Genomic DNA, 16,148 nt, shown 5'->3' on the forward strand with positions numbered 1-16,148 from the left:
CTCACCCGGGTTTCTAAATTCACTCACACTAAATGAAGCACCAGAATATAAGATCATACAAAATCTGAGACTAGCTGCCCGGGAGGGACAGCTCTTTGGATCCAAATGCCTGTGAGAGGTTAACTATACACACGCACGCACGCACGCTTAAATAGAGAAGATATATATCCAATATCTTTTTTTTCTTTTTTGCATCACAGTGTAAAAATCGTTCTTCCCAAAAGTATTGACGGAGGAATGAAATGAGGGGGAGTCGGGGTACGGGGGGAGGGAGCATTCAGGAGAAGGTGGTTGCTATTTTTATAATAAGAGAGGATGAAGCTAAAGTGCAATTTGAGTTCTGAATGTCAGTTAGAGGAGCTTACTAGCAGCCATTAGGGACAGACAAAAAGCCGTAGTTACAATGCAACAGGTTAAGAAGTACGCTAGCGTTCCCATTGTAAAGCTTCCTATAGTATTATAATATTATTATGTTATCGTTACTCATGCTGTCAGCAGTTCGGTAGGATTCAGGTAAAATGTTCTCCTATGCATTTCCTCCCCACCTCTTGGAATTATTTTGGAAGGGGGGGAAATTGCAACCCCCTCCCCAAATTTTTCACTACGCTTGAAATGGTAATGCACAAAAAGTTCCTCTAGAGAAACGCTACACACGAATGGTGATTTCCCCCGCTGACCCAAACTACTGACTATGGAGTGGGAGGGTTTTTTAAAAAAAATTCCCAGATGATGTTTCTTTGACGTTAACAGTTTTATTATAAAAATTGTGCTTAGGGACGATTCAGCCAGCAAATCACGCACCCCCTTTTAAAAACAAAACAAAATTTATACTCATGCATTCTTTCTTTCGGTTTGTTTTTTTTGTTCCTTCTCTGTTTTTACGCTGTCGCTTTTTTATTCGCTCGTGAAACCTTTTAACGACCCGTTCCAGATGGATTAAGCGACAGCCTCCCCATACACACTCACACTTTCGCACATTTTGGGTGTGCTTCGGTATTGCCAAAGCCGGGAACTTGGATGATCATGAATGAGCTATCTCGCATCCAGTGCATTAAAACTAGGTAAAACTACATGGAACCAGCCATTAAAAAAAGGGGGGGGAAATCCTCCGGTACCCCCTTTTCCCCATTCCCCAAGGTACAGTACCAAAAACAATTTTAAACCGACGTATTAAAAATAAGAGCTGCTTATTTTTTTCCCCCAGCCCTTTGATCTTAAAAGACCCTGCTGTACATTCTATATTATTTTTTGTCTTTTTTCTTTAAAAGCTTTAAGAATGGATCTGATTTGCATCGACAGTTTGAAGTTAGCCTTGTAAATTATTACTCAATCTCTTTTCTGACAGTTTCTCTCTTTTTTTAAAACAACAACTAAACCAAAACCAGACAACCAAATCCTGGCTAGATTCAGCTGGGACGGCTAACTGAATCTCTCGCAAACCTAACCAAAATAATATCTTAAACCGGCCGTGGTACACTTTAAAAATAATAATAATAACAACAATGAGTAGTACAATACTGCAACCCTCCTCACTGCAAAGAGACCACAGAAATGGCTAATTATAAAGGGGGGGGGTATAAAATAATCCTTGGATACATTCTCGGGGCTGCCTCCTTTAAAAACCTGGAGCAGAGGATCAGCAAGGAAAACACGCACGGCACAGAAGTGCCGGTCGAAAGAGAGAGAGAGAGAGAGGCTACCTTAGCACAGGTGACTTGGAATTATGGAACTCTTCCTCCTCGGGCGTCTAGAAAAACAGCTTTGTCCAAAATAACGTGTTTTGCACAGGGAATACAGATAGAAAAAAAGGAGGGATTTACACCGGGAGGAGGGGATGGGTGGAGGAAGGAACAAACCGGGGGAAGAGATGATCCGGAGAAGAGGGGAAGGACCACAGCATCACATCACCGAGCGGTTGGGATCGCCGCCCGACCATCACCGGGTTTTTTTTTCTTTTTTCCTTTCTTTTCTTTGGTCCCCCACGAGTCTTTTTTGTTTTTTTTTTGTTTTAATAATATAAAATAAAGCCAGCTCCCTAGATGCAGTTGTCCAGAAACAAGGGATGGTATTGCAGTTCATTCCCAGCCATTGTCTTTGATCATGTGAGCGAGTTCGATGATAAATTTCCCTTCTTTGTATTTCTGACTGCTCTCGAAGGCGTGTTCCTAGGGAAGAAAACACAGCTCAGCTCTCCCGGCCATCTCGCATCGTATTTACAGCTAGCCCTCGACTTCAAAGCTATCTATCTATCATCTCTCTCTATCTATCTATCATCTATATATATCTATCTATCTATCATCTCTCTATCATCTCTCTCTCTATCATCTATCTCTATCTCTCTATCTATCTCTATCTATCTATCTATCTATCTATCATCTCTCTATCTATCTATCTATCTATCATCTATATATATCTATCTCTCTCTATCTATCTATCTATCTATCTATCTATCTATCGGATTTGTATGCCGCCCCTCTCCGCAGACTCGGGGCGGCTAACAACAGTGATAAAAAAACCCAGCATGTAACAATCCAATACTAAACACCTAAAAAAAACCTTATTATAAAACCGAACATACATACAAACATACCATGCGTAAATTGTAAATGTTCCCCCATGCCTGGCAGCAGAGGTGGGCTTTAAGGAGCTTACGAAAGGCAAGGAGGGTGGGGGCAATTCTAATCTCTGGTGGGAGTTGGTTCCAAAGGGCCGGGGCCACCACAGAGAAGGCTCTTCCCCTGGGTCCCGCCAAACGACATTGTTTAGTTGATGGGACCCGGAGAAGGCCCACTCTGGGACCTAACTGGTCGCTGGGATTCGTGCAGCAGAAGGCGGTCCCTGAGATAATCTGGTCTGGTGCCATGGTGGGTGTGGCAGGGGGGAGGTTACTGCAAAATCCCCAATTCTACGAGGGTTGTCCGGAGAGAAAGGTTACAAGTTACATAGCACTCGCGGGGACCATTCGGGGGAAGTTGGTATTACTATTTATGTACAGTGGTACCTCATGATACGAACCCCTCGTCATACGAACTTTTCAAGATACGAACCCAGGGTTTGGAATTTTTTTGCCTCTTCTTACGAACTTTTTTCACCTTACGAACCTGCCGCTGGCCGCTGGGATGCCCGACCTCCAGACTTGAGTTCCTCCCATTTTTTCCCACCCTGTCCTGCCCCATTCTCCCCTCTGGATCTCCATGGGTTTCCTTCGTTTTTCTCCCCTCTGTCCTGCCCCATTCTCCCCTCTGGATCTCCATGGGTTTCCTCCCTTTTTCTCCACCCTGTCCTGCCCCATTCTCCCCTCTGGATCTCCATGGGTTTCCCCCGTTTTTCTCTACCCTGTCCTGCCCCATTCTCCCCTCTGGATCTCCATGGGTTCCCCCCGTTTTTCTCCACCCTGTCCTGCCCCATTCTCCCCTCTGGATCTCCATGGGTTTCCTCCGTTTTTCTCCACCCTGTCCTGCCCCATTCTCCCCTCTGGATCTCCATGGGTTTCCTCCACTTTTCTCCACCCTGTCCTGCCCCATTCTCCCCTCTGGATCTCCATGGGTTTCCTCCGTTTTTCTCCACCCTGTCCTGCCCCATTCTCCCCTCTGGATCTCCATGGGTTTCCCCCGTTTTTCTCTACCCTGTCCTGCCCCATTCTCCCCTCTGGATCTCCATGGGTTTCCTCCGTTTTTCTCCACCCTGTCCTGCCCCATTCTCCCCTCTGGATCTCCATGAGTTTCCCCCGTTTTTCTCTACCCTGTCCTGCCCCATTCTCCCCTCTGGATCTCCATGGGTTTCCTCCATTTTTCTCCACTCTGTCCTGCCCCATTCTCCCCTCTGGATCTCCATGGGTTTCCTCTGTTTTTCTCCACTCTGTCCTGCCCCATTCTCCCCTCTGGATCTCCATGGGTTCCCTCCGTTTTTCTCCACTCTGTCCTGCCCCATTCTCCGCTCTGGATCTCCATGGGTTTCCTCCGTTTTTCTCCACTCTTTCCTCCCCCTTCTCCCCTCTGGATCTCCATGGGTTTCCTCCGTTTTTCTCCACTCTGTCCTGCCCCATTCTCCCCTCTGCATCTCCATGGGTTTCCTCCGTTTTTCTCCACTCTTTCCTCCCCATTCTCCCCTCTGGATCTCCATGGGTTTCCTCTGTTTTTCTCCACTCTTTCCTCCCCATTCTCCCCTCTGGATCTCCATGGGTTTCCTCCGTTTTTCTCCACTCTTTCCTCCCCATTCTCCCCTCTGGATCTCCATGGGTTTCCTCCGTTTTTCTCCACCCTGTCCTGCCCCATTCTCCCCTCTGCATCTCCATGGGTTTCCTCCGTTTTTCTCCACTCTTTCCTCCCCATTCTCCCCTCTGGATCTCCATGGGTTTCCTCCGTTTTTCTCCACCCTGTCCTGCCCCATTCTCCCCTCTGCATCTCCATGGGTTTCCTCTGTTTTTCTCCACTCTGTCCTGCCCCATTCTCCCCTCTGGATCTCCATGGGTTTCCTCCGTTTTTCTCCACCCTGTCCTGCCCCATTCTCCCCTCTGGATCTCCATGGGTTTCCTCCGTTTTTCTCCACTCTGTCCTGCCCCATTCTCCCCTCTGGATCTCCATGGGTTTCCTCTGTTTTTCTCCACTCTGTCCTGCCCCATTCTCCCCTCTGGATCTCCATGGGTTTCCTCCGTTTTTCTCCACCCTGTCCTGCCCCATTCTCCCCTCTGCATCTCCATGGGTTTCCTCCGTTTTTCTCCACCCTGTCCTGCCCCATTCTCCCCTCTGGATCTCCATGGGTTTCCTCCGTTTTTCTCCACCCTGTCCTGCCCCATTCTCCCCTCTGGATCTCCATGGGTTTCCTCCGTTTTTCTCCACCCTGTCCTGCCCCATTCTCCCCTCTGGATCTCCATGGGTTTCCTCTGTTTTTCTCCACTCTGTCCTGCCCCATTCTCCCCTCTGGATCTCCATGGGTTTCCTCTGTTTTTCTCCACTCTGTCCTGCCCCATTCTCCCCTCTGGATCTCCATGGGTTTCCTCCGTTTTTCTCCACTCTGTCCTGCCCCATTCTCCCCTCTGGATCTCCATGGGTTTCCTCCGTTTTTCTCCACTCTTTCCTGCCCCATTCTCCCCTCTGGATCTCCATGGGTTTCCTCCGTTTTTCTCCACTCTTTCCTGCCCCATTCTCCCCCCTGGATCTCCATGGGTTTCCTCCGTTTTTCTCCACTCTTTCCTGCCCCATTCTCCCCTTTGGATCTCCATGGGTTTCCTCCGTTTTTCTCCACTCTTTCCTGCCCCATTCTCCCCTTTGGATCTCCATGGGTTTCCTCCGTTTTTCTCCACTCTTTCCTGCCCCATTCTCCCCTCTGGATCTCCATGGGTTTCCTCCGTTTTTCTCCACTCTTTCCTGCCCCATTCTCCCCTTTGGATCTCCATGGGTTTCCTCCGTTTTTCTCCACTCTTTCCTGCCCCATTCTCCCCTTTGGATCTCCATGGGTTTCCTCCGTTTTTCTCCACTCTTTCCTGCCCCATTCTCCCCTTTGGATCTCCATGGGTTTCCTCCGTTTTTCTCCACTCTTTCCTGCCCCATTCTCCCCTTTGGATCTCCATGGGTTTCCTCCGTTTTTCTCCACTCTTTCCTGCCCCATTCTCCCCTCTGGATCTCCATGGGTTTCCTCCGTTTTTCTCCACTCTTTCCTGCCCCATTCTCCCCTCTGGATCTCCATGGGTTTCCTCCGTTTTTCTCCACTCTGTCCTGCCCCATTCTCCCCTCTGGATCTCCATGGGTTTCCTCCGTTTTTCTCCACTCTTTCCTGCCCCATTCTCCCCTCTGGATCTCCATGGGTTTCCTCCGTTTTTCTCCACTCTTTCCTGCCCCATTCTCCCCCCTGGATCTCCATGGGTTTCCTCCGTTTTTCTCCACTCTTTCCTGCCCCATTCTCCCCTTTGGATCTCCATGGGTTTCCTCCGTTTTTCTCCACTCTTTCCTGCCCCATTCTCCCCTTTGGATCTCCATGGGTTTCCTCCGTTTTTCTCCACTCTTTCCTGCCCCATTCTCCCCTCTGGATCTCCATGGGTTTCCTCCGTTTTTCTCCACTCTTTCCTGCCCCATTCTCCCCTTTGGATCTCCATGGGTTTCCTCCGTTTTTCTCCACTCTTTCCTGCCCCATTCTCCCCTTTGGATCTCCATGGGTTTCCTCCGTTTTTCTCCACTCTTTCCTGCCCCATTCTCCCCTTTGGATCTCCATGGGTTTCCTCCGTTTTTCTCCACTCTTTCCTGCCCCATTCTCCCCTTTGGATCTCCATGGGTTTCCTCCGTTTTTCTCCACTCTTTCCTGCCCCATTCTCCCCTTTGGATCTCCATGGGTTTCCCTCCCCCCACTCCGTTCGCCTCAGCTTCGTCTGCCGGCAGCTTTTTTTTTTTAAGCCTTAATGTTTTGGATTTTCCTAATCGGCTTGCACGCATTATTGGCTTTTCCATTGATTCCTATGGGAAACATTGTTTCATCTTACAAACTTTTCACCTTACGAATCTCGTCCTGGAACCAATTAAGTTCGTAAGATGAGGTATTACTGTATTCTATTTTTTTTATGCCACCCTTCTCCTTAGACTCAGGGCGGTTTACAACATGTTAGCAACAGCACTTTTTTAACAGAGCCAGCCTATTGCCCCACAATCCGGGTCCTCATTTGACCCACCTCGGAAGGATGGAAGGCTGAGTCAACCTTGAGCCGGTGATGAGATTTGAACCGCTGACCTGCATATCTACAGTCAGCTTTAGTGGCATTCAGTACTGCCCTCTACCCATTGCGCCACCTCAGCTCATTGTGTACTATTGTGTAGCAGGAATCCAGAGGAATGAACAAGCAGTGCCAGTGGTCAGTAGATTATCCACTGGCGTTGTGGTGAAGGTTAGAAATGAGCATCCTCATTCCATTTCCCTCCAAGTGCGAAGTGCGCGCTGTAATATGCTCCCTAAATTTATCTATCTATCTATCTATCTATCTATCTATCTATCTATCTATCTATCTATCTATCTATCATCTATCTATCTATCTATCTATCTATCTATCTATCTATCTATCTATTTATTGGATTTGTATGCCGCCCCTCTCCGTAGACTCGGGGCGGCTAACAACAATAATAAAAAACAGCATGTAAATCCAATACTAAAACAACTAAAAAAACCTTATTGTAAAACTAATCATACATACAAACAAACATACCATGCATAAATTGTAAATGCCTAGGGGGAAAGAATATCTCAGTTCCCCCATGCCTGATGGCAGAGGTGGGGTTTTAAAGAGCTTATGAAAGGCAAGGAGGGTGGGGGCAATTGTAATCTCTGGGGGGAGTTGGTTCCAGAGGGCCGGGGCCGCCACAGAGAAGGCTCTTCCCCTGGGCACTGCCAAACGGCATTGTTTCGTTGACGGGACCTGAAGAAGGCCCACTCTGTGGGACCTAACTGGTCGAAATCGTTTCAGTTTATGGAGAGGACATAATGGCAAGACAGCATGTGACGGAAGTTCAAATTTAAGGACGGAAATTTCACGATGAAGACAGAAGTGGACGGTTATCTGTTGTGACCAATGACGTGGTGCAGAAAAATTGAGGAAAATCTTCTCCCTGATCACCGTTCAACAATTTTTCAAGATTTTTCTCACTGAGTTTTGAATTTGCGATGAATCGTGGCAGCATTCCTGCCCTTGGCATTCAGGTATCATATTATAGCGCGCACTTCGCACTTGGAGGGAAATGGAACAACCAGGGCCTTCTGCACTTCGGGGATGAGTGATTCGGGAGAAAGAGGAGGAACCTTTTCTGGATGCCAGAGTGCGCAGGGCATCTAAGAGTGGTTTGCCAAGAGGTGATTTACCCATGGGTAGTACTGCTGGCTATTGGGTCACACCCTCACACTATTTAAGTGTGAGGCAGACCACACCTCTTTGCAGAGAACAACACATGTCATTCTGGCTTCTAGCTTCGTGGTAATCCGGCTTGTCTTTAAACGGACATTCTTGCCTTTCAGAAGAGCTCTGGACCTCGATTATTTTTTTACATCTGTGCTTCTGAACACTATTACAGCTGGGGTAATTCTTACTGTGTTTATTTCTCTCTCTGGGACCCTAGCCAACTGATAAGACTTTCTCTGCTCATTTCGGCAAAGACATTTAGAGACTTATTTTATTTGAAGCAACTTTGCTTATAAATAATCCTTGTACAAAGTAAACCTTTTATTATCTACACAGTGATCTGCATTGCAGTCTTGGAATGGGGGAGGGGGGGGGGCTCCTCGGGTGCCAAATGAGCATGGGCACCTGCTATCGCACATGCGCGAGTGCCCATACCCCTAATTCAATGCCTGGGGAGGCCGAAAACAGCTTCACGCCCCCCAAAGGCCTTCTGGAGGCCAGAAATGGCCTATTTCCCAACTTCTGGTGGGCCCAGTAGGCTTGTGTTTTGCCCTCCCCAGGCTCCAAAGGCTTCCCTGGAGCCAGGGAGGGTAAAAACGCCTTTTCCTATCCCCCCAGAGGCTCTCTGGAAGCAAAAAATCCCTCCCAGAGCCTCTGTGCAAGCCAAAAATCAGCTGGCTGGCACACACATGCATGTTAGAAACATAGAAACATAGAAGACTGACGGCAGAAAAAGACCCCATGGTCCATCTAGTCTGCCCTTTTACTATTTCCTGTATTTTATCTTACAATGGATATATGTTTATCCCAGGCATGTTTAAATTCGGTTACTGTGGATTTACCAACCACGTCTGCTGGAAGTTTGTTCCAAGGATCTACTACTCTTTCAGTAAAATAATACTTTCTCATGTTGCCTTTGATCTTTCCCCCAACTAACTTCAGATTGTGTCCCCTTGTTCTTGTGTTCACTTTCCTGTTAAAAACACTTCCCTCCTGAACCCTATTTAACCCTTTAACATATTTAAATGTTTCGATCATGTCCCCCCTTTTCCTTCTGTCTTCCAGACTATACAGATTGAGTTCATTAAGTCTTTCCTGATACGTTTTATACTTCAGACCTTCCACCATTCTTGTAGCCCGTCTTTGGACCCGTTCAATTTTGTCAATATCTTTTTGTAGGTGAGGTCTCCAGAACTGAACACAGTACTCCAAATGTGGTCTCACCAGCGCTCTATATAAGGGGATCACAATCTCCCTCTTCCTGCTTGTTATACCTCTAGCTATGCAGCCAAGCATCCTACTTGCCTTTCCTACCGCCCGACCACCATGTTGGAGCTGACCTAGGACAACGGTTCACGTGCCATCAGATATGGCTCCGCGTGTCACCTGTGCCATAGGTTTGCCTTCACTGTGCTAGAACATAACACAACCGGTACAGATGTGTGGATTGTGTGTGACTGGCTTGAGTCCTCCTCCAACCGCCAGCTCAACCAACTGACCCAAAATGTAAAGGACTGGCCCAGGGGCAGCGGGCTCCCACTTTCGCATCGAGCCGACGTCAAGCAAGATAACCAAGGGGCGCGCCCAGCGCAGAGGCTTACGTATTTCCATCCGAGGGTGGTTTTGCAGTTTTCACAATAAATATCTGCTACGGCGTGCAAGCCCGTCAGAAGAACTCGCTCTTCCGCAGGACCACAGCCCACATTCACCCTGCAAGAGAGGACGGGAGAAACACAGATGGTGTCACTGAACGCAGGATGCCCGTCTATGGGGGTGGGGGGGTCATAAAGCTTCCCGTGGCTCAACTACATGGACCTTAGGAGAGTAGAGTGAAGCCCCCATGACCTGTCGGATGCCCCACACTATCCATCTTTTCTGTCATTGCTTAGCATTATCCTGATTGTGTGAAGTTGCTGCCTGGAAGCTGTAATTCAATCTTCCTTTCTTTTTCTTTTTCTTTCTTTCTTTCCTTCCTTCCCTTTCCTTCCTTCATTCCTTCCTTCTTCTTCTTCTTCTCTTCCTCCTCCTCCTCCTTCTTCCTTCTTCTTCTTCTTCTTCTTCTTATTAATAATTATTATTATTTAGATTTGTATGCCGCCCCTCTCTGAAGACTCGGATTTCCCTTTCCTTCTTCAATTTCTTCCTTTGCTTCCTTTTTCTTCCCCCCTCCCCGCTTCCTTCCATCCTTTGTTTCCTTCTTTTTCTCTTCCTTTTCTTTTCTTTCTCTTCTCTCCTTCCTTCCTCTTTTCTTTCCTCATTGTTTGTCTTCTTTCCTCTCCCATTTTCTTTCTCTCTTCTTCCCTCCCACCCTCTTTCTTTTTCTTCTTTCCTTCCTTCTTTCACTTCCCTCCTTTTTCTTTCTCTCTCTTTCTCTTCCCTTCCTCCCTCCCTCCCTCTCCCTTTCTCTCTCCAACCCCCTCCACCCCACAAACAAGCTAGCAATACCAAACCATTTTTCCATGCCAGCGAAAAGCAGCACTTTAATGGTACTTACACAGAATTAAAGAGGTAGGCTCGTCCCTGGCTTCCCTGAAAAGACTGTAAGAGAGAGAGAGATGGGACATGAATCTTACATTTAAAACAAAAACTGCTGTTAGATCAGGTCACAGCATTCTTTCAATGAAGATCTACTGTATCTGCTTCAGGGGTAACTTTGAAAGGAGCATTGCCTAGAGCAGGGGTAGGCAAAGTTGGTTCTTCTATGACATGTGGACTTCAACTCCCAGAATTCCTGAGCCAATCATGCTAGCTGAGGGATTCTGGGAGTTGAAGTCCACAAGTCATAGAAGAGCCAACTTTGCCTACTCCTGGACTGGACCATCTAACACAGGGGTCTCCAACCTTGGCAACTTTAAGCCTGTTGGATGTTGTGCCCCAGCTACGGACCAGAAAGAAGGTAGCACACACGCAGTTTGTTCAAACCTACGTTTACTCAATTAACGACTTCTAATAATCTTGCTTAGTAGCTGATAAACATAAACACAAGTTAAAACGGTCTGTTAATTAAATGGCATGAATAGCTAGCATAAGTCCATAGAGTCAGACGTTAAGTCTATTCAATTAGCCCTGGACATCTCAAGAAGCTTGCAAGGGTTGTAGAAAAGTAGAAGAAGCGATTTTTCCCATAGGACTCAATGTATAAGCAAATAATGCATGTGATTGGGGAAACCACAGGGAGGGTGGAGGCCCTGTTTCCTCCTGGGAGATTCTTAGAGAGGCCCCATGGAGGCTGTCCCCCCTTTTCCGGCCTTGTTTCCTCCCAGGAGATTCCTAGAGAGGCCCCACAGAGGCTTCCTCCTGCCTTTTCCAGCCTTGTTTCCTCCCAGGAGATTCCTAGAGAGGCCGAAAGATCATAAAATGAGACAAAACCCACTTAACAAATGGCTCGCTTAGCAACATACATTTTGGGCTCAATTGTGGTTCTAAGTCCAGGATTATCTGCACTTTGATGTGTTTGACCTCTTTGCTATGAGGAGTATTTATTTACAGAAACATAGAAGATTGACAGCAGAAAAAGACCTCCTGGTCCATCTAGCCTGCCCTTATACTATTTCCTGTATTTTATCTTAGGATGTGTTCTGCCGGGCTCTCTGGTAGGAGCCTCCCGAAAATTCAAGGGTACAAATTTCAGACACACACACACACACACATTTGAAAATTCAAAACAATGTTATCACAAAATTCAAAATAAACTAAGCACTCTTTTTGTATTGCAAAGAGCACTGGTCCCAAAACAACCAGGTAGTCTGTACAATTTCCCTTAAGCAGTCATTAAGTACTTAGCTAGCAGTTGTGAAGAAACTTCACACCCTTTCTTCTTCCAAGGAAGTGACACACACACACACACACACACACACACACACACGTTGCTCTGCTTTGGTTTCAAAGGTGTGAAAAATCAACAAAGTCCAGAAAACAGCAACACACCATTCCTGAAGAACTGCGATCAGATACTCTTTCACAATGTTTAAATGTCCCCCCCAGATTATACAGATTGGGTATATTATTTATTATTATTTTATTAATGCTATAATGCTTTATTAATGATGATGAATAGTTATTTATTATTATTACTTTATTAATGCAATTAGGCTGCCCAACTCCTTACAAACTCCTTTAGTAAGAGCTAGAAGGAAATACAGTCCTCGAACAGTTTGTGTTTGTGTGTGTGTGTGTAGTAACATACACAAACACACCCATGCACAGACAGAGCAACAGATTTGAAGAGTTTATTTAGGTTTTATTCTCATGTCATCAGGCGGCCTCCTGAAAGCAGATTACAATACATTATGTGTAGCTTAGAAGCGGTTTTAAAATGTCCAGAATGTTGCTAGTTGCCTTAGAGTTGACATACACTGGCTAAAATAAATGGGATTTTAGCCACAACCAGGATTATGTCAAGCAGCGTGTACTGATGTTATTATGTTATTAGGTGGAGGAGGAAGGTGATTGCACTAGGGAGGCAAAGAAGAAGCCAGCAACTAGAGTTATTTTTTCCAGAAATGGTATATGATAGCTAGAAGTCTGTAGTGAAGCAATGCAATTTGGGATGAAGCCCCTTGCAATGGTGTGGGAGAAGGAATGGATTTCCAGAGGGGGAAAAATTGCAGACGGCAGGAATTCTTTGCACCATTCAGATGATCCTGAGGACACAGATAAATCTCCAAGGATGCAACTGACCAGCTCTCTGCAAGGAGTATAAATCCTTCCATTCCCCCACTATCCACGTCAAAGCTGAAGAAGCTTCTAGGATGAGAAGTGAAACATCTTCAAAAGAAAAAACAAGAAAGGCCAGTGGCCTCCTGAAAAAGCCCCTTTGGGACATGATGTCTATAATAAAGTTTAAGAGTTAAGTTGTAATATTTGCTTTTCTGAGTATTTCATGATTTCTCTAACTGAATTTAATTTATTTGACTTATATGCCCCCCAATCCCATGGGATTCAGGGCTGCTTGCAACAGTAAAATAATACAATAATACAATAAGTCAAATAAAACAATGGAAAACAGTAAAATCACAATTAAACTTTAAATTACTTTCAGAGATACTAGTACAGTACAGTGTTCCCTCGATTTTCACGGGTTCGAACTTCGCGAAAAGTCTATACCACGGTTTTTCAAAAATATTAATTAAAAAATACTTCACGGTTTTTCCCCTATACCACGGTTTTTCCCACCCGATGACGTCATATGTCATTGCCAAACTTTCATCCGACTTTAATAAATATTTTTTAAAATAACTTTAATACATAAACATGGTGAGTAATAATCTAAATGGTTGCTAAGGGAATGGGACATTGCAATTTAGGGGTTTAAAATGTTAAGGGAAGGCTTGGGATACTGTTCATAGCCCAAAATAGTGTATTTACTTCTGCATTTCTAGTTTGCAGAAATTCGACTTTCGCATGTGGTCTCGGAACACATCCCCCGCGAAAATGGAGGGAACACTGTATTTCATGATTTCTCTTAAATTTAATTTAATTTAATTATTTAATTTATTTGATTTATATGCCGCCCAATGGGACTCGGGGCGGGTTACAACAGTAAAATAATACAATAAGTCAAATAAAACAATGGGAAACAGTAAAATCTCAATTAAACTTGACTTTAAATTACTTTCAGAGATACTAGTATTTTGTGCATTTTCATGAGAAGAGTTTTATTTTATTTTTTTTCAAAAATAGGACCACTTCATGTAGCAGCGATCCATGATGGGGTATTATTTTTAGTCAGAAACTCTAAGGAGTAAAGAGTTTTTAATGGTGCTGAAAGAAAAAGAAACGTAGAAACTTCAACTTACGGCCACAACGGAGCCTAAAATTTCTTTATTTAATTATTATTTTATTTTTTAAAAAATATTTTTTATTAACACACACACACAATATTCAATTAAATTATTCTCGTCCATTAAACACATTATTTCTATTTATATTCTATAAACTTATAGAATTTAGCTATAGAAATTTATATTCTATAAATTTCTATAGTTAATTTTTATTTATTTATTTATTTGATTTGATTTGTATGCCGCCCCTCTCCGTAGACTCGGGGCGGCTCACAAAAATAACAAAGACAATGTAAGAACAAATCTAATAATTTAAAAAACACTAAAACCCCATTATTAAAAGCAAACATACACACAAACATACCATGTATAAACTGTATAGGCCCAGGGGAGATGTCTCAGTTCCTCCATGCCTGACGACAGAGGTGGGTTTTAAGGAGCTTACGAAAGGCGAGGAGGGTGGGCGCAATTCTAATCTCCGGGGGGAGCTGGTTCCAGAGGTTCGGGGCTGCTACAGAGAAGGCTCTTCTCCTAGGTCCCACCAAACGACATTGTTTAGTTGACGGGACCCGGAGAAGACCAGCTCTGTGGGACCTAACCGGTCGTTGGGATTCGTGCGGCAGAAGGCGGTCCCAGAGATATTCTGGTCCGATGCTATGAAGGGCTTTATAGGTCATAACCAACTCTTTGAATTTTGACCGGAAATTGATCGGCAACCAATGCAGACTGCGGAGTGTTGGTGTAACACGGGCATACCTTGGGAAGCCCATGATTGCTCTTGCAGCTGCATTCTGCACAATCTGAAATTTCTGAACACTTTTCAAAGGTAGCCCCATGTAAATAAGACAGCTGTTCAGTGAAATTTCATCCCATTTTAGCATCTTTCTTGCCATGTGACCATTCTTTTCAGAGTTAACGTTTGCCGCATCCCCATTGTCATGTGATCCAAATTCAAAATTTTGTCCGCGTGGCAACTGACTCACATTTATGACCGTTGTAGTATCCCCCACTCAAGGGTCATGTATTCTCCTTTTGTAACAACCTATCAGGCAGTAGGGGAAGCCGGATTGATTAACCGACTGGTTGCTAAGTGAACAACTGCTGGGATTCCCTTAGTGATGGTCATAAAATGAGGCAAGGCTCACTCATCAGATGTCTCACTTAGCCACCGAAATTTGGGGCTCTCTTGTAGTTGCAAGGCGAGGAATACTTGTGCATCTGAAACATACACCAGATCAGCTCCCATACTTGTAAGTATTCCAGCAATGTAGATGCTGTGGCCCGCCAGCAGTCGGTGCAGCTGATAGCGGATCCCGTTCAAGAGGAAACTGACTTGGTGATGCGCTAGCGGCCTGTGTAGCTGGCCCCCGAATCGGACAGTGAGGAGGCTGGCGAGGACTCCATGCCAGAGGCAGAGGTTCAGCCAGGACCTTCTGAAGCTCCAGCTCCTCACAGCAGTGATGAGAAAGAAGAAGTTTCTCCTCTTCCTGATGCACGAGCGTGCAGAGCTGTCAAGAGGCAGGAATGGTTACTCCAGAGGAGGTCTCCTCAGAAGTAAGATTTGGGGCTAACTGGCCACTCCCCTAGTCTACTTAAGGATAGCAGAGGCAGCTGAATCTCTGCAGGAAACAATGTTTGAAATTTGTGTATGCACCGTGGGCCTCCTGTCTGGAAAATCTCTGCTCTGCTTATCTGCTTCGACTTATTGATGACAACTTCTGGGCATTTTGCCAAGCTTTGTGAGCTATCAAAGACTAATTGTTATTCTATGATTTAAAGACTTTCTGAACTTATGCCAGCCGTTAATGACGACTAATTAACAGTTGGGCTTTTGCAAGAAAAGACTACCGTTAGGTTTGTGTGTGTGTGACCTCTACTAAGACAGTTCCTAGTAGTTGGTAATCAATTAAAATAAGTTCAGATAAGCTGTGTGTTTGCTATGTTCTTAGCTGGGGCAGAACAGAAGAGGCGGAAAACGAGGCGGGGGAGTTGAGATATTCCTTCCCCCTAGGCCATTACAATTTATGCCTGGTATGTTTGTGTGTATGTTTGGTTTTATAATAAGGGTTTTTAGTTGTTTTAGTATTGGATTGTTACATGCTGTTTTTATCGTTGTTAGCCGCCCCGAGTCTACGGAGAGGGGGGGCATACAAATCCAATAAATAAATAAAATAAAATAAATATCAATAAAACATTCTGTAGGTTTGCTAGTGGTTTACTTTTTTTGTATCTGACAACAGCTTCAATGCCCAGGAGACACAACCTTTCAGGACAGTTTACTGATCACTTTATGGAAAGTGCTGGGATCTGTTTTTGTCAGAGGCTTGTGGGAGGTTTTTTTTGCATGGAAACGAAAAATAATAAAAACCAATCAACTGTCAATTTGGTACGATGAGCTTAACGATCACAGTAAGAGCCATTAAAAAAAGGTGGGTTGTTCTCCACTTATGACCATAAGTGTTGTGGTTAGCTGTGGCCCTGCTCCTGCCCCA

The 16,148-nt window shown here is 45.1% G+C and overlaps 1 protein-coding gene across 4 annotated transcripts in view; it reads right to left on the reverse strand.

Annotated features, from left to right (window-relative positions):
• Positions 1-732: 732 nt before the first annotated feature.
• The window catches only part of YPEL1 (yippee like 1), a 34,198-nt gene continuing 18,782 nt past the window's right edge, over positions 733-16,148 (reverse strand). For all 4 annotated transcript variants that reach the window (XM_070762858.1, XM_070762860.1, XM_070762861.1 and 1 more), the window contains 3 exons: positions 10,368-10,411; positions 9,475-9,583; positions 733-2,165 (listed from right to left, as the gene is read on the reverse strand). In XM_070762858.1, coding sequence (XP_070618959.1) covers positions 2,076-2,165; positions 9,475-9,583; positions 10,368-10,411 — 243 coding nt within the window. In that variant the 3' untranslated portion in view covers positions 733-2,075. The remainder of the gene's footprint in view (positions 2,166-9,474; positions 9,584-10,367; positions 10,412-16,148) is intronic.

This window comes from Erythrolamprus reginae, chromosome 10 (genome assembly GCF_031021105.1).
Source record: "Erythrolamprus reginae isolate rEryReg1 chromosome 10, rEryReg1.hap1, whole genome shotgun sequence".
Taxonomy (NCBI): domain Eukaryota; kingdom Metazoa; phylum Chordata; class Lepidosauria; order Squamata; family Dipsadidae; genus Erythrolamprus; species Erythrolamprus reginae.